This window comes from Gymnoscopelus braueri (genome assembly GCF_963280865.1).
Source record: "Gymnoscopelus braueri genome assembly, chromosome: 22".
In the NCBI taxonomy this organism is placed as follows: domain Eukaryota; kingdom Metazoa; phylum Chordata; class Actinopteri; order Myctophiformes; family Myctophidae; genus Gymnoscopelus; species Gymnoscopelus braueri.
The window spans coordinates 24,664,573-24,682,377 of NC_137624.1; the positions used below are offsets into that span (position 1 = coordinate 24,664,573).

The window sequence follows — 17,805 nt, forward strand, 5'->3', positions numbered from 1 at the left end:
TGAATTGAAGTGACTTTCTTTTGCTGAAAAACAATTGCACAGTACTTCAGAAGAACTTAATTAAGGATCCAAGATACACTGTGACATTTTTAAAAAGCCTTTATTCCAGCATAGCTTAGTTAAAGAAAAAAAATCTAATCATGTGGATCTCGGGATCCACATGGGAACGGCGTGTAACGTCAGTCGTATATGGCAGTGATTCTCAACCTTTTCAGGCTGTGACCCCCCAAAATAATCATAACTGGGGACCTCCCAAAATAATCATATTTGAACTGGGGACCCCCCAAACTAATCATATTTCAACTGGGGACCCCCCAAAATAATCATATTTGAACTGGGGACCCCCCAAACTAATCATATTTCAACTGGGGACCCCCCAAAATAATCATATTTGAACTGGGGACCACCCCCCCCCACCCTGATAAGCACTTAGAGTTGAGACATTCAATTTAGTTTGACTTGGTTCCACTGATAAATATTGTGAAGATAGCAAAGTTAGCTTAATGGCAGCATAAGAAATTAGGTGCTGATCGATCCAGCAGTCTGCAAGATCCGGACAATCACACAGACACAGACAGACCAATCCTCTTATGGACGTCTAGCTTCCTACAGAGCGACACCGCAGAAACATGCAAGGTGGCGAACGCGTTTCAGCTCAACAAGCCTTCATCAGAGTCCACTCTTTATGTTATTCTCTTCTCCCGCCTCAGTACCTAATAAAAGCACACTGAAAGTCCTCCCAGCTTAAGAACACCCAGAGAACACATTAGATTCGGGTGATTCTACACCGGGGAGAGCAAAACCGCAAGAAAAACAACTCCGCATTGATTAGCCCTCAGTCTGCATTGTAGGCTCTCAGGCAGTCTGAGATTCAGGTAATTGTGGATGCGATGCTATTGAAGTGTGCTTCAGCTGCAGTGTTCTTCAGAGGCCTCTGACGCCTCTCGGGGGGGGGGGGGGGGGTGAAGGAGGGGATGAGTGGATCAGAGGGAAAGGAGAGCAGCAGAGAAGACAGGAGCAGAGGAGACGGAGAGGTGAGGCCCACGGGAGAGATACACACAGCTCTGTGTAATCAGATCTCATCGACTGTCTGACCCCGACGCATTGATTTGACCCGATTGAAATCAAAGCCTAATAGTAGCAGTGCCTTTTACACCTTGAGAAGAAAGCCGACAGTACTGTACTGAATGTACTATAGCCTGAGGCGCGTGGAACGATAGCGGACGGGTGTGTGAAGAGGCGTTTGAGAGGGTGTTTTATCTGAATAACGAGCTGATAAGCGTGTGAGTATATTCCGTGGATAAGAATTCGGGCCATTATAGCGAATGCACAAGGAGGTTATGTTCTTTTACAGCTCAGAAAAAAAGTGCACTGAGTGAAGTCCTCAGTGTTAATTTAACACTGAAAGTGTACAAATGTAACCAAATGGACCCGGATAAATGAACACTGCGTGACGGAATAAATAACAGAGCACTCAGGCCAGGCCACTTTAACATTAGATTGATATTAATTAATACTGTATTACATTTACCATTTGATATGCTTTAATCCATTGATACCTGGAACGCTTCTGTGTCACTTTAGATGTCTTTGGCTATTCAAAAATAGCAGATACACAAGCTCATAGCGCGGCACCGAGTGCCGCGCTATGAGCTTGTAGATCTGCTATTTTTGAAAAATCTTGAAAACATGTTTTTTTTAGATTATTTTCCAAAAACTGTTAAGATTTAAAAAAAAATAAGAATCGCCTCAGGTCTTAATGGGTTAAGCTGCAGTATTGGTGCGGTATGTTCTGACTGTTATACTACTACCTACTTTTTTATGATTGTTTTCTTTGAATCTTTTTAGGTGGGGTGAGGATGACCTACCCGGCAGCCTTTGTGCTGATCGCCCAGGGGGACCTACCTGTACAACAGCCCCCTCCAGCACCTGGAGCTCAGGGCTTCAGTAGAGACTCGCACCACTGCAGTGTACCCCTCACCCCCCCCACCTCGCCTGAACAACCCTGCTCAGGTACCAACTCACATACTGTACATCATCATCAGCATCATCATCATTATCTCTCTCTCTCTCTTCCTCTCTCTCTCTCTCTCTCGTGCGCACGCACGCACGCACGCACGCACGCACACACACACACACACACACACACACACACACACACACACACACGCACACACACACACACACACACACACACACACACAATCAGGCCGTAGTGGCAGCAGTATTGCATCATGTACAATATCATTAAAATAGAACAGACTTCACATCACTGTATTTGTTCAACAATTTATTAATGAAACAATTACAGTTATTGCGCACATGATTGCAAAGATTGTTCTGAGATCTTGAACAAACGCACTATAATTTGGAGTGTAAAAACAATCCGCTGAGAAAGTAGGCCTTGATGAATGATTCGGGTTTATAGCGCAGTGAAACTGTTTAGCAAGCCTCCTAGTTCCTTGATCAACATTAATTAAGCTCCCTAAATTAACTGGAAACCAATTAAGACTACTGACACAAACTGCCAACAAATCAAGTAGGGAAAACACAGCAGATCTAAACAAGCATGTAGCTGCGTGCTGGCTGTTTACCAGTAGTTGTCAATGCTGTTTGCATATATCCAAAATTAATGTTCACAGAAACATAATCGTCCACTAATATATTCAGTTTGGGAAATATATTAAAACAAAACAAGGCAAGCTAAATTTAACCGCTTAAGCCATCATTTGCCGTAAGCTGAATAACAAAAATAGCAGATCCACAAGCTCTACAAGCTGTTGTGAACTTATAGAGCTGCTATTTTCGTTTTTATCTTATAAAAATCTTGCCTATAACGACATGCCCCAAATAGCGAAGCCAGGTTGAAAGTGACTGTATCATTGCTGTCGGGCAGAAACCTTGTATCTCCATATTTCATATATTTTCAGTTTTTTTCGTAAATTAATGCCCGACTATACAAGAGTGTCACACAAAAGTAGTGAAAATAGCTGATCTCCAAGCGAACAACACCTCACTTGTAAATCAGGTATTTTCACAATTCTTTTCGGTTTTATCTGTTTATTTTTTATTTTATAATAATATTAAGTTCCACCCGACAGCGACGATATATACAACTGTAACTGAAATTGCTATTGTCCTATAATTGTCTACTAACGCAACCTTTTCATTCTCTGTCATTTCAGCTGACAGTGGCTTTGTAACCTCAGCCTCCAGTGTCCCCATCACACATGACAACAGCATGGGGGTCCCCAACCTTAGCCCAAAGCATTCTGATAAGAAACTGACTAATCAGCTGATCCATCAAGCCTGGAGGCAGAGCTATCTAAGCCAGCCTCAACACAAGTAAGATCCCTTAAATCATTCAGGCTCATTTTATATTACCAGCTATCACATCTTTGCACTTATGAATGGATGGCATTATTGCTGTTAATGTGCGGTGACATGATTAACGCCCCGGCGTGCCTGTTTGCTCCCAGATGGAGCCAGCCCAGCAGCGTGATGCCTAAGAAGGATGTTCCCAACGGTGTGACCACGTGGGACTTCAGCGACCCAAGAACAAGAGCCCCCTGCAGCTGCTCCAGGTTGTCAGACAGAACGTAGTGTTCCCACTGTACGCCCCTAGACGTTTAGCACAGTGATTATCAACGGTTTCCATTTCAAGGACCTCCGGTTTGATATGCGTGAGGCCACGGACCCCCATTTGAAATGATTTTGGTTTTAATCTCTGGGACCCCGATCTACTGTGAAATCCTCTGTTTTTATTTAACTCTGAGAGTGTACAAATGGACCTTGCGGGTCCATTTGGTTCCATTTGTACACTCTCAGAGTTACAGACCTGTAAGGGTTCATTTGGACCAGTGGTGGTCCCCGTACCTGATATTGAGTTGTGGTTTAGCACAACAGCAAGGCACCTGGATATTAGACATGCTAGCCATGTTTTCACACCTTTGAGAAAATTCATTTAAATTAAAGCCTTGCTGCCGGCAGTTAGTCGAGACGACATGCAGAATATTTCCAAGTTGAAATTAGCATATTGCTGAACATTTCTTATTTTACATTTACAACCAATGAACAGTATTTTTGTGATAATTGTGAATTAATCACAATGTACATACATCTTACAAGTTTACAAAAAGACTTCCCTTAATCCAGACCAGAGCAACAAGGTAAAGAAAATAAAATCTGGTTGGACACATACTGTACATTGTCTGATAAAAATCCAAACACAGCAACAGCATTCATAACAGTGCACCATTAATTGATGAGAGAGTTAATTTGGAATGTGAATGCGTTACATGCAAGGTCAGCTCTGTTGTTTTTAACTCTAGTCTTCATCACATTGAACAGACATTCAGAGACACTTGTTACTATCAATTGAGGCAAGAGGTGCATTTAAGCAGTTAATGTTTTGTTAAGCGGGGGGAAAAAATGCTGACTCGCAACGCACAGACTGTTTTGCTTGTGTGCGACATTAAATAATTTATCACAAGTAAGACAACTTGCAACATGACCTTGAAAGAGACTCGATCAGACTCTGCTGCGGTACATAATGTATTGTTGTTCTTTGCTTGGTTGTTTTGCAGGTTAAAACAGCAGAAGCAGAACCCAACCACCTCCTCCTCTGTCAACACTCCAAATGGCTCCGGTGCCACTCAATCCTCTGGAGTCTCCATATATCCTCCCTCCTTGCCAAAGCACAAGACCAGTGACAAGTCGGAAAAGTCCGACAAACAGTCCAAGAGGCCCGCCATGACTCCCTTCCACCACCGCCTGTGCGTCACCCAGGAGCCATGCATGGAACAGGAATCCTCCGGAGGACCCCAACTGGGGAGTCTAGGGGCTCTGGAAGCGCCCTTGGAGTCCCTACACGCCATGCCCAACTGCAAGTACCCCAAACCCCCGTCAGCAGACAGGAAAGCTCCAGAGTCCCTCCTCCACTCCCCTGTCTCCCCACTTCCCCCCACACTCAGCCCACATCCCCGGGTGCAGGACCCAGACGTCTTGGATCCCCCGGTGGAAATGCCTCACTGTCCAGATGCGCTTTCTGGATTGGGGGTGATGCCCAGTGAGACTGCACTTTATTCAGCCTCGCTGGGTCCGAGGGATAGCGGGGCCAGCTGGTGGAGAGGCTTCAGGACCCCGAGAACTGATAAGGCTGACTTCAGACCCGGAGAACTTCCCATTGATAGATTAGGGGAAGTAAAGATGGAGATAGGCACTGAGGGAGCTGCACTAAAAAGGTGAGAAGAGTTAGAGACATCGGGCAGGGACATGTTTCTCAAAACTTTGGGATGTGTCCCTTGGAAGAAGGGCCCAGGGGACCATAAAAGTAGATGTGTAGAGGTGGCAGAAGAAGAGGAACACACTAGGAAAGATATGGGTATCATAATTGGGATGGTTGTTGAAAGGATGTACTTGGTCTCTTTTTATTAGATAAGGATAACAAGGGCAACATAAGTAAGTAATGCATTGTTTATACAGTATACCTGCAGCGCGTTTCTAAACCAAGGTTACAAAGTGCTTCACAATGAAATTCTAACAATTATTCACATAGCATCAAGCAGCCAGGATATGATACAAATGAACAATGCAGTATGAAAAGCACAATAATATGCAATGGGTGGGGGATATCTATTAAGTCATTCATCAACAAGAGCAGACACTTGTTTTAATGTACTAAATATTATATTATATTTGTCCTTGATATTAAAACCACTGCCCTAGCTTAGACAACCTGCCTCTTCATCACACACTTATTACATATGTATTTTCCTCTCCTACAGACTATACATGCAGACGCAAAAGCGATTTAAACTCTCAGAGGAGAGGATTAGGGACCACATCCATACCCTGGACCTTCTCCAGCAGCCAGGGGGGGAGGGGTTGCGAGAGCCCGGGGACGACCCCTATGACTTCAAGGAGGGAGATATTGAATACACATTCTCCACATCCAAGAGGCTCAAGGTCCTGGGGCGAGACCCTAGCAAGAAGACCAAGGTAGTGCATTCAATAAAGTGTTTGCTATGATTGCTTAACTTCCAATGTCTTTATTGGGTCATGATTTCTTGACACCCTGGCCAATGGTCCACACGTCCTAGAATCTTCTCCCTCCAGGCTCCCATGCTGTGAAATGACCTCCCGCTTGCAGTCGGAACTGCAGTCTCACTCCCTATTTTCCACCGCAGTCTGAAAACTCACCTCTCCACCTCACACTCTTGTTGCCTTTTGATAGATGTTAGTTATACTATTCAGATTTGATTACATGTTGTAGCATGTTGTTTTGACAGATGCTTCCTTTGATGTTTTTCAGGTATCCTTGTTTCTCTGAAGCACTAAATTGTTTTCTTTACACTACTTAAGTACTATTTACCATGTCGTTTGTGGAGTAGGTGCACACTTGTAAATCACTGGATAAGAGCCTACTAAATGCCTAAATTGTAATTATAAATTGCAATGTCGCTCATGCGTCCATCAAGATGTTGAGATGTAACTATAGAAGAGCAGAGGATGCTGAATTATTCACTTGGCCTTTCTTTACAGGTGTTGTTTTGTATACATTGTGCAATGTAACTGAAGATGTTCTTTTCTTCTATTGCATCTATCAGGGAGAAGATATAACCAGCAATGGTGCACTGAATGATGGGAAAGATGCCATGTCCATTTTCAGCTCGGCACCCAAAATAGGTTAGGCATGAAATGTCAAGAAATGTCATCATGTCCATCCATTACCCAGGGTACAGTGAGTGTGTGTGTGTGTGTGTGTGTGTGTGTGTGTGTGTGTGTGTGTGTGTGTGTGTGTGTGTGTGTGTGTGTGTGTGTGTGTGTGTGTGTGTGTGTGTGTGTGTGTGTGTGTGTGTGTGTGTGTGTGTGTGTGTGTGTGTGTGTGTGCGTGCGTGCGTGCGTGCGTGCGTGCGTGCGTGCGTGCGTGCGTGCGTGCGTGCGTGCGTGCGTGCGTGCGTGCGTGCGTGCGTGCGTGCGTGCGTGCGTGCGTGCGTGCGTGCGTGCGTGCGTGCGTGCGTGCGTGCGTGCGTGCGTGCGTGCGTGCGTGCGTGCGTGCGTGCGTGCGTGCGTGCGTGCGTGCGTGCGTGCGTGCGTGCGTGCGTGCGTGCGTGCGTGCGTGCGTGCGTGCGTGCGTGCGTGCGTGCGTGCGTGCGTGCGTGCGTGCGTGCGTGTGTGGAATCACATGTTGAGGGCCCTCAACATGTTGTAGAAACACTATTTCCCCTGCAGCCTTCTAGGGTCCTGGTGGCTGCAACCTGCGACTCACACAGCCCTCTGGAAAGGCTGCCCTGCTTTGCAGAGATAAGCGCATCGCAGAGCTCTCCTTTAATAATCAAATCAGCTGAATGGCCTGCTGGAACTGCCCCTCCATCCCTCCAACAAATCATAACACTGCAAATACAGAACTCTGCAGTGATGAGTGCTCTCTCATCTCATCTCTTCGAGCGAACATTTTTAACTCAAATCTTTGCTTCTGGGGGGGGTCCCTGGAACAAAATATTTTGAGATGGGGGTGGGCGGCCAAATGAATATCATTTTGGGGGTCCTCGACATGAAAAAGCTTGAGCACTTCTGATATAGCAACAAACGTTTTTCAGAAAACTGTTAGGATTTAGAATAAATTTTTTTAGATGCGTTCCAGGATTGAATGGGTTAATGAGTATAGTATATACTTTCATCAGTGTTCTAAGCATTATTTGTACCTTTGTTGTAGATGACGACGACGAGACAGCTCAAGATGAAGGAGCGACCAAAGCCAACCCTTCTCTGACCAGAGAGAGAGACCTAGTCGTCAACATCTCTGACCTGGATAACATCTTTGATGAGGATGAAGAGGAATTAGGGGTGAGACAACAGCATACAGTAGTTGCACGGGGTCTCGCTCTTGTCTCATAGTATGCAGATAATCATATATCCACATAGAAGATGCTGGGCAGAGATTAATCATAATAGAATTGAGAAGGAAAGCTCCCATACTTAAATGCTCCTACACACAATTATTGCTGTTGTTGTTTATGTTCATGTTCATGTTCATGTTCATGTTCATGTTCATGTTCATGTTCATGTTCATGTTCATGTTCATGTTCATGTTCATGTTCATGTGGTTATTGTGAGAGCACATGTGACCGTTTGTACCGTTTGATCTTTGTACAACTTATCTCTTCTACAAATGCATTCTTTTGACAAAATAGTTGTGTGTAATTGAGGATAATGTTCTAGTCATCCAGGAATGCATTCTGTCCTTAAATAATGATGATTGAATTGGATTCTCAGACCACCTACCCCAACCAGCACTCCACCAAGATTCCAGTGTCAACGGAAGACCGTCCGGTTGGGAAAGAGGGGAGAGTGGCAGTACCTTATCCTTCAAGTGAGTTCACTTTAACTAATAAGTACAATGAGCACAGTGTAACCACATTGAGCAGGCCCTTATAGGCAACATTTTTGAAAATCCCTTCAAAATTGCAAAAACTTGACACATCGTAACACGTTGTGAGCTTGTAGACTGGCTATTTTCGCTATTTGGCACACAGCGAATTATATAGGGCTAAAATATTTGCTCGTAAGTGATCATCATGATGGTAATCTACATCCAGTGCATTTATCTGTGGTAAAAGGCATTTTGGAGTTTGGAATAACCACTACAAGTTTTATGTCTCCCCACCCCTAATCTGTCTTTCTTCCCGTCTCTCTCCACCTCTCTCTCCTTTCAGCAGTAGCAGACCTCCAGCGCATGTTCCCAACCCCTCCGTCTCTGGAGCAGCACCCAGCTTTCTCCCCCATCATGTCGTATCGGGACATCCCCAGCCAGGAGCCTCCTGCGCCCACGGGTTTGTCTGAACAGGTGTGGCTGGGCCCCATGGCGTCATATACCCAGTTCACTGAACACAGGATGGAGATGGAGGAATCTCTGGCCAGCCCAAGACCTGAAGACGCAAAGGTGAGGTGGATGTGTGGTCACCGTGACTGTAACATGTAGTATTATCAATGATTGAACCATAGTGTTACATCTGATAACTGTACCAACTTACTCTTACAATATATGGATGTACACTAATAATGTTTAGTCAGTTACTTACTCAGAGTTACTTACTTAGTTACAGGTACAGGTAGTTACAGTAGGTACTTAGTTATTGGTAGTTAGTTACTAGTTACAGGTAGTTTTGTGTCATTTGAAGACTTGCTACTTATTTATCTCTGCAATTGAAATGTGAGCAGTGAAAATCGGTTGAAATAAAGATTGTAACATTATGAGGCTGCAATAGGTTTCTAATGATTTATTAACCAAGTGATTAATCAGTATGTCTTACTAAATATTTCCAAATATTTTCACAAAATTAAACTTATCTTGTCACCTCAGACGAAATAAACCTTCCCTGAGTGCAATGATAGAAATTCTCAATTCTCTATGTTGTGTCCTATCTCCAGCCACAGATGGGTTCCTCCATGTTTGCCCCACTGTGCAATCTGCCTAGCCAGTGTCTGCCGCCACTCAAGATCCCAGAGCAGTGCTACTACCGTCCTTCTTGGTCCCTCCTACCCAAAATGGAGCACTACTCCTCAGTCATGCACCTCCAGCAAGCGCCCTTCATCAGGGATGGTTACACGTGAGTGGTCACTTATGGTATTTGCTGCTCCTTTGTGACCGAGAAACGTAGGGTGCTTCATGAAATATTATTAGACCATTGCTTTTAAAGACTTTCAAAATAAAAAGTTCTTCTCGCTTTGTATGAAGCTTTTAATGACTTACCTTCTTGTTGTCTGACTATCATTTCTTGTGTGTCCTCTTTTGTGGGTCTGTAAACATCTATCCTTCAGTAATATCCCCAGTGTCCCCAGTATGGACCAGGAATATGCACAGATGAGTGCCAACACTCCGTCAGTGGGCACGACAGCTGGCATCCTCCCGTCTCCCGCCACCCCTCGTTTCTCTGTGCCAACCCCGCGTACCCCTCGTACTCCAAGGGGTATAAACACAGCAGGCTCTGGGCAGGGCTCTGTGAAGCAGGATGGTACTGAACTCAGCTCTCCGGCCTCAACCCCTTCCACCAGCCTGCCCCTTAGCTCAGTGGATCCCCATGCCCGGCCGGGACCCCCGCTCCCGGAGGCCCACAGCCTGTATGCGGCCCTCCTCCTCTCCGACTCCGTTCTCAACGTCTTTAAGGACCGCAACTTTGACAGCTGCTGCATCTGTGCCTGCAATATGAACGTCAAAGGAGCAGATGTCGGCGTTTACATCCCTGATTCCACCTGCGAGGATCAGTATCGCTGCATGTGCGGCTTCAGCGCTATTGTCAACCGCCGGCTGGCCCACGGCACGGGACTCTTCTTGGAGGATGAACTGGATATCTTCGGACGGGGTTCTGAGGTGGGCAGGGCAGCCGAGAAGAGGCTGGCTCTGTGCCAGCGTGACCCCCCCATGGGTGATCCAAAGGCCAAGCGGCCGCAGGATGGACTCCCCGTCCCTCCTTCGGTCATGGTCCTCCTTCAGGAACAGTGCTCCCAGCCAATCTCGTCCTTGGCGTCGCTTCACCTCCCCCCGCCGTGTTCCTGCCACGGCCACAAAGGGGCGCTGCTTCAGAGCTGGATGGCTGACAAGCAGTGGGCTGATGGGAGCGATGCCTGTGTTGAGTGTTACAATGCTCTGGAACAGGGGCTTCAGTATGTGGACAACCCCGCTGGAGGGAAGGTCGATCCAGCCGTTGTGAGGAGTACTGCGCTTCACTCCTGGCCTCACACTAATGGTAAGGAGATATGATTCATGGCAAATATTTTACTCCGTTGTACGATGGTGTCGTGCGCCGAAAATAGCAGATCTAAAAGCTAACAATGCGGTGCATTGTGAGCTTGTAGATCTGCTATTCTTGGCACAGGACACTGTCGTACGACTGAGTATAAATCAGGCCTCAGATACTACTTGGGTATTGAAATACACATGCCATGAAAGGAAATCAAAGCATGCTTTGGAAACAAGATCATTTTTTAAAAGTTGGATTTACAATTTAGGCATCTATTTAGGCAGATTTATTCATCTATATGGCATTGAATGTAACATTCCATTGAGATTGTGATAGTGTTAGGAGTATCGATTTTTATGGCATTTGTAATCACTCAATAACAATCTTTACGATGAAAGAGCATGTTTAATTTTTAGCTTAAAATGTTTCCTGATATTCCAGTATTTCTTTTCATTGATTGGGGTTCAAATGTTATGTCTTTTTGTTAGTTATGGCCTGTTGTGTGACGTCAAAATTGTGTATTGATGTGTTTTATGTGGGTTCGTGTGTTTTGTCGATGTGTGTGGGCTGTTGTGTGCTTGCAACTGTGCATGCATGCTTTTGTGTGTGCGTGTGTGTGTGTGTGCGCGCGTGTGTGTGTGTGTGTGTGTGTGTGTGTGTGTGTGTGTGTGTGTGTGTGTGTGTGTGTGTGTGTGTGTGTGTGTGTGTGTGTGTGTGTGTGTGTGTGTGTGTGTGTGTGTGTGTGTGTTCCTCTCTGCAGTGCTGGACATGAGCATGCTGTCGTCGCAGGACGTGGTGCGCATGCTGCTGTCCCTGCAGCCGTTCCTGCAGGACGCCATTCAGAAGAAGAGAACAGGAAGGACATGGGACAACATCCAACACGTGCAAGGACCGCTCACATGGCAGCAGTTCCACAAGATGGCAGGGAGAGGCTCGTATGGTGAGTCACCTCTCGTCGGTTAATTTTCCGACCTTGGTCCAAAGACGCTTTATGATCTACTGCAACCAGACAGAGAGATACAAAATAAGTAGTGAGGTAGTCTCGCGTAGCCAGATGATCAGAGATCTCTGCCTACTGATATGTCTGGTGACATCTAAATTCAACGAATGGGCTAAAACTGGGTGGAAACCATTCTGAAATGTTGAAATACAATATCACAGAACCAGGGCGATCATTCATATTTTGTGATGGTATCGGGATTGGTTTTCAAAGCAATGGTTGTACAGTAGGTTTGTTAGTGCTGTTTTTTTTCTCCATCCAAGCCCATTCAATGAATTTAGATTTCCCTAGACGTATGAGTAGGCAGAGATCTGTGATGGTGATGGCCTGGCTAGGCGAGATTATTAGTAAGGTAAGGATAATTGTGTGCTCGCTGCAGCAGCAGCAAGCACACTATTGATGTTCTCACTATTTCTTTATTCTCCCCAAAAGTTTGGCACCTAACTACTCCTACATACTTACACTTAGAAACTCCATTCAAACTGTAAAAAAAACAGCTTACTGTGGACACATGTGCTTGTATTTTATTTAATTTTTAAAACATTTGTAGTTTTGGAAATATTTAACTTTAAGCGCCCAATGCATTGTCAATGTGGCAATGGACATTTAAGGGGAAACAAGTACAAACTTTGGCAGGCTACTAATCCTACATACTTACACCTAGTAACCCCATTCATACTTTAAAATGTTCATCGTACTGTGGACATGTTTGCCTGAAAATGAATCTTTGAAAGGTTTCATAGTTTTAGAAATATACTCCTTTAAAAGTTCAGAAATTTATAATGGATGTCGATGGAGGATTTTGGCACCTCAAAAAAACCTCAAAAAAACTTTCACCTAGAAACTCCATTCACACTTTTTATAATTCAGCTTACTGTGGACACACTTGCTTGAACTTTTTACTTTGAAATGTTTTGTAATTTTTGAGTCTGGAATTTATGGCCTGTCAAGCCATAAATTCCAGGTTCGATCCCAGGTCTCAGCAATGTGTCAAAGTGTCCCTGAACAAGACACTTAAAAGAATAGTTCACCCAAAAAATACTTATTTTCTATCAATTACACACTCCATGAAGCCTTGAATTCATGGAGATTGACACATTCCTAAGCACAGACTCAGACACATTGGTTGGATGCATGGCGCATATAATAGGCTATCGCATTGTAGATAAGTAGGCGATAATTCCAATATTCACTATACATTCCTCATGTTTAAGCCTAACTGAATTATATATTTATGGACTTGTATATAAATTGTATATATTTTTGGACGACATGTGCATTTAATTTGTCGGCAATACTTTGCCACGCTTTCTCCCTGGATCCATTTATTGCGGCCATATTTCCTTTCTTGCTTATTATACATTTTACTTCCTCGTATGATTCCGGGGAGACATCAAATTTCTCTTTTGGGTCTTGAGTCAAGACAGAGGCTCCCGCGGAGACATCAAATTTCTCTTTTGGGCCTTGAGTCTTGGGACTCAAGGCCCAAAAGAGAAATTTGATGTCTCCGCGGGAGCCTCTGTCTTGACTCAAGACTCTTTTGGGTGTGAACCACTGCCATTTAGAACAGTGGCTTTCAACCTTTTTCATGCCAAAGACCCCTAAATTGATATACATTTGGCCACGGACCCCCATCTGAAAATGTTTTGTGCCAGGGACCCCCAGAAGCAAAGATTTGAGTTAAAATGTTCGCTTTAAAAATGTATATATATTTCAAAGATATGTGAGATATGTTCTCTCTATCTCTAAACTATGATACTATATACTTAAAGTATACTTAATGTATACTTAAAGTTCTCTCTCTCTCTCTAAACTATGATACTATATACTTTTTCAACTTTATCTGAAGGCTAACATACAAAAGAGCGCTTCAACAGTACAAAGTCATAAACTTATACAAATAAATACATACTTACACATAGAACCCCCATTCAAACTTTAAAATCCAATCTTAATGTGGACATTAGGGGTGTGCCGATATATCGTCCCGCGATATATCACGATACGTTTTCGTGACGATATGTATCGTTTTGGAAAAAATATATATCGTTTTGAAAAAACAATAATAATCAGGCATGCAAACAGCCCCGAGGTGAAAAGGGTGACAACATGTTGTTTTTTTTCGGGTCAGGTGTTTCATAATAAAAAAGTGCGTATCGTATCGTATCGTATCGAAATCGTATCGAAGTTGTGAGACCAATATCGTATCGTTTTGTGAAATTAGTGTATCGGCACACCCCTAGTGGACATGTTTGCCTGAAAAGGAATCTTTGAAATGTTTCATAGTTTTAGAATTGTACTCCTTTAAAAGTTCAGAGATTTATAATGGAGGCCGATGGAAGATTTTGGGACCTCAAAAAAAATCATATGTCTATCATATAGACATCATTTGTCTATATGATGGGAGTGGCTGAGAGTTGATGTGGTTGTCTAAAGATCAGACTTTCAGCCTGGAGATTCCATGTTCAAATCCCAGTCCTTCAATGGTTTTTCAACTTTATCTGAAGGCTAACATACAAAACAGCGCTTCAACAGTACAAGGAGACATATGATGGGAGTGGCTGAGAGGTAGTGTGGTGGTTTAAAGATCAGACTTTCAGCCTGTAGTTTCCATGTTCAAATCTCACTCCTCCTATGGTTTTTCAACTTTATCTGAAGGCTAACATACAAAACAGCACTTCAATACTACAAAGAGACATATGGTGGGAGAGGCTAAGAGATGGTGTGGTGGACACATGGTGGACACATACACCACTGCGCCAACGCACCCTTGGGCCCTCAACAGGTGTCTTCTAGTGCTTTTGACTTGCTTTTTTGTATTTTGGCCTTGAAATTTTCAAAGTATTACAACATTGAAATATGGGACAACTGGGATTTGAACATGGAACCTCTGTGCTGAGAGTCTGAACTTTACACCACTACACCATCTCTCAGCCACTCCCATCATATGTCTCTTTGTAGTGTTGAAGCGCTCTTTTGTATGTTAGCCTTCAGTTAGTAAAGTAATGAAAGACTGGTATTTGAACTTGGAACCTATGTACAGGGAGTCGGATCACTAACTCACTAGGGCATCTCTGACTCTCAGCAGATGTCTCTTAGTAATCTTGAAGTGTTTATATGTCAGCCTTCAGTTAGTAAAGTTGAAAAGCAATGAACGACTGGGATTTGAACATGGAATCTTCCGGTTGCGAGCCCTGTATCTAAACCACTGCACCACAGTGGTTCATACTTATTCTGTTCACTCGCGTGCACTTCAGTGAAAGATTAGATAAAGGTAAAAGCCCCAGGTAAAAGTTGGAAAGATGTCCTTGCTGGTTTTGAACTCAGGACCTTCTGTGTGCTAGGCCTGTATCTTAACCACTGCTCCACCATGGTTCATACTTTCTCTGGTCTCTTGCACGCTGTTCAGTGAAAGATTAGATAAAGGTGCAAGAGTCAGGTAAAAGTTGGAAAAATGTCCCGGTGGGATTTGAACCGGGAAAAGTTTGTACTTTTAATATCTTTCTGCAAATGTCTCTTAGTACTGTTGAAGCGTTCTTTTGTACGTTAGACCTCAGTTAGGAAAGTTGAAATAGTCCAGCATTGAACTATAGGAGTACTGGGAGTTGAACATGCTGTCTGTGCTGAGAGTCTGTTCCTTAGACCACTACACCATCACTCAGCAGATGTCTTCTAAAATTCTTGAAGCGTTCTTTTGTATATTAGCCTTCAGTTAGTAAAGTTTAATTACTTCGGCTGCATTATTATAACTATTATTTTTTGGCTTTAAAGCGAGCCCACATTGTTTCTTTAGGAACACTATTTTCTAGTTAAAAATAAGATGAAAATAGAAAAATATGAACTATTCTTAGATATAAATATAGACACTGGAGCTTGATATTAAAGCAGCACTATGCATGTAAAAAATATATATTTTTATCCACTATACAAGTGACACTGGTGGCTTGATATTAATCCATTAAGACCGGGAACGCATCTGTGTCATTTTAAGATTTCTTTGGCTATTAAAAAATTGCAGATATATTAGATTGTAGATCTGCTATTTTTGAAAAATCCTGAAAATGTGTGCAAATCTTTGATTATATATTTTTTAAAGCGAACATTTATAAAATATTTTGTTCCAGGGACCCCCAGAAGCAAAGATTTGAGTTACAAATGTTCGCTTTAAAAAGTATGTATTCAAAGATTTGCAAAAATTGCAGATCTACAAGCTCATAGCGTGGCACTCTATGAGCTTGTATATCTGCTATTTTTTGAATTGCCAAAGAAATCTGAAAATGACATAGATGCGTTCCCGGTCTTAATGGGTTAAAGTGGCCCATCTTATTAGACTGCGGCCCACTAACCATGTCCTATTTCTCACCTCTCTCTCTTTCTTCAAGGTTCGGAGGAGTCTCCCGAGCCCCTTCCTATCCCTCCACTCTTGCTGGGTTATGACCGTGAGCGTGACTTCATGGCTCTGTCCCCCTTCGCGTTGCCCTTCTGGGAGAAGCTACTGCTGGAGCCCTATGGCGGCCAGAGAGACGTGGCCTACCTGGTGCTCTGTCCCAACTGCCCCTCTCTGCTGGCCGGGGCCAAGGCCTTCTTCCAGGAGCTCAGCGCCGTCTATGAGGTATTGTTATGCTTCATTTATTCCAGTGATCCTCAAAAACCTTTTTCATTTCAAGGACACCTACTTTGGATATGCATTAGGCCATGGACCCCCATTTGATACCAATTCTTAAATCTCTGTGGATTCCAATCTACATGGTAAAATCCTCAGTGTTTATTCAACTCTGAGAGTGTACAAACGGGAACCAAATTTGGATTCCGTTTGTACGCTCTCAGAGTTATAGACACATAAGTGGTCCATTAGGACCCCTGGTGGTCCCCAGACCCAGTGTTGAGAAACAGTGATTTAACCACTTAAACCCTAGCCTCGGTCCCAGCCTCACTCATCTGCGAAGAGAAGAGCCTGGTCACGACCTAAAGCCGCGAGTGTCTAGGAAGTCCTGAGTGGACAGGATTTCCGTTTCCCCCGGAAACGATATTTTTTGACCAATCACAACACTCTTTTCATTCACGGAGAATGTCAACAGATTTGTAAAGCATCAACGTCATTTCCTTGGGCGGTACTTCTGCCAAATTTAACCATTTCCGGTTGTCAACTTCCTAGACAACCAACATCCCAGGTCTTGCCCAGCGTGCTTAAATCCCATATGGGTAACCGGTGTCCCTCACGGCTCAACACTGGTGTCTTTTCTGTTTTCTGTTATTGTGGGGAAAGCTTTTGCTGAAAATAGCCGATCGACAAGCTCACAACGCGACGCCTTGCGTCACGTTGTGAGCTTGTCGATCTGCCATTTTTCTTAGCTTTCCCCACACAATGCTGGGGTTTAAGTGGTTCACTTTTTTTTTTATTCCACCAAAATTGCAAACAAATCTTCCCGATGACTCAAATGTCCCAGTTGTTACAGAAGAAATCCATGAACTCTGGCTTGTGTTTTTTTGCCACTTGTAGACGTGTCGTCTGGGGAAGCACCGTCCTCTGGCTAAGGTGTCCAGAGACGGGATGGTCCATGTGGGGGAGGTGGTGGAAGCAGACACACTAGAGGAGCAGCATGTGGACCAGTGGTTTACTGGGCCCTGGGCTGGACAGCAGCACACAGACAACCTCAACAAACTCAAACTCTACGCTTACACCTGTAGGCAGCAGCTAGGTGAGAGACATTCGCATTACCTGGAATCTGGGTTATGGAAATTAGTTTAGCCCATTCAATCCGGGAACGCATCTGTGTCATTTTAAGATTTCTTTGGCCATTCAAAAATAGCAGATATACAAGCTTGTAGATCTGACATTTTTGAAAAAAAATGCAAATTTGTGCACATCTTTGAATATATATATTTTTTAAGCGAACATTTGTAAAATATTTTGTTCCAGGGACCCCCAGAAGCAAAGATTTGAGTTACAAATGTTCGATTTAAAAAGTATATATTCAAAGATTTACACAAATTCCCACGTTTTTTGAAAAAATAGCAGATCTACAAGCTCATAGCGTGGCACTCTGTGCGGCACTATGAGCT

The 17,805-nt window shown here is 43.7% G+C and overlaps 1 protein-coding gene across 2 annotated transcripts in view; it reads left to right on the forward strand.

Moving 5' to 3' along the window:
• Window positions 1–17,805, forward strand: part of LOC308078110 (mediator of RNA polymerase II transcription subunit 13-like) — a 150,997-nt gene that overhangs the window by 111,993 nt on the left and 21,199 nt on the right. Inside the window, exons 7-20 of one of the 2 annotated variants that reach the window (XM_080419191.1) lie at window positions 1,849–2,013; window positions 3,186–3,345; window positions 3,480–3,584; window positions 4,587–5,243; window positions 5,787–6,000; window positions 6,609–6,687; window positions 7,718–7,848; window positions 8,278–8,374; window positions 8,718–8,944; window positions 9,433–9,611; window positions 9,823–10,748; window positions 11,503–11,682; window positions 16,125–16,354; window positions 17,243–17,441. In XM_080419191.1, the coding sequence (XP_080275317.1) occupies window positions 1,849–2,013; window positions 3,186–3,345; window positions 3,480–3,584; window positions 4,587–5,243; window positions 5,787–6,000; window positions 6,609–6,687; window positions 7,718–7,848; window positions 8,278–8,374; window positions 8,718–8,944; window positions 9,433–9,611; window positions 9,823–10,748; window positions 11,503–11,682; window positions 16,125–16,354; window positions 17,243–17,441 (3,549 nt within the window). The remainder of the gene's footprint in view (window positions 1–1,848; window positions 2,014–3,185; window positions 3,346–3,479; window positions 3,585–4,586; window positions 5,244–5,786; window positions 6,001–6,608; window positions 6,688–7,717; window positions 7,849–8,277; window positions 8,375–8,717; window positions 8,945–9,432; window positions 9,612–9,822; window positions 10,749–11,502; window positions 11,683–16,124; window positions 16,355–17,242; window positions 17,442–17,805) is intronic. The other variant, XM_080419192.1, reaches the window with a different exon arrangement.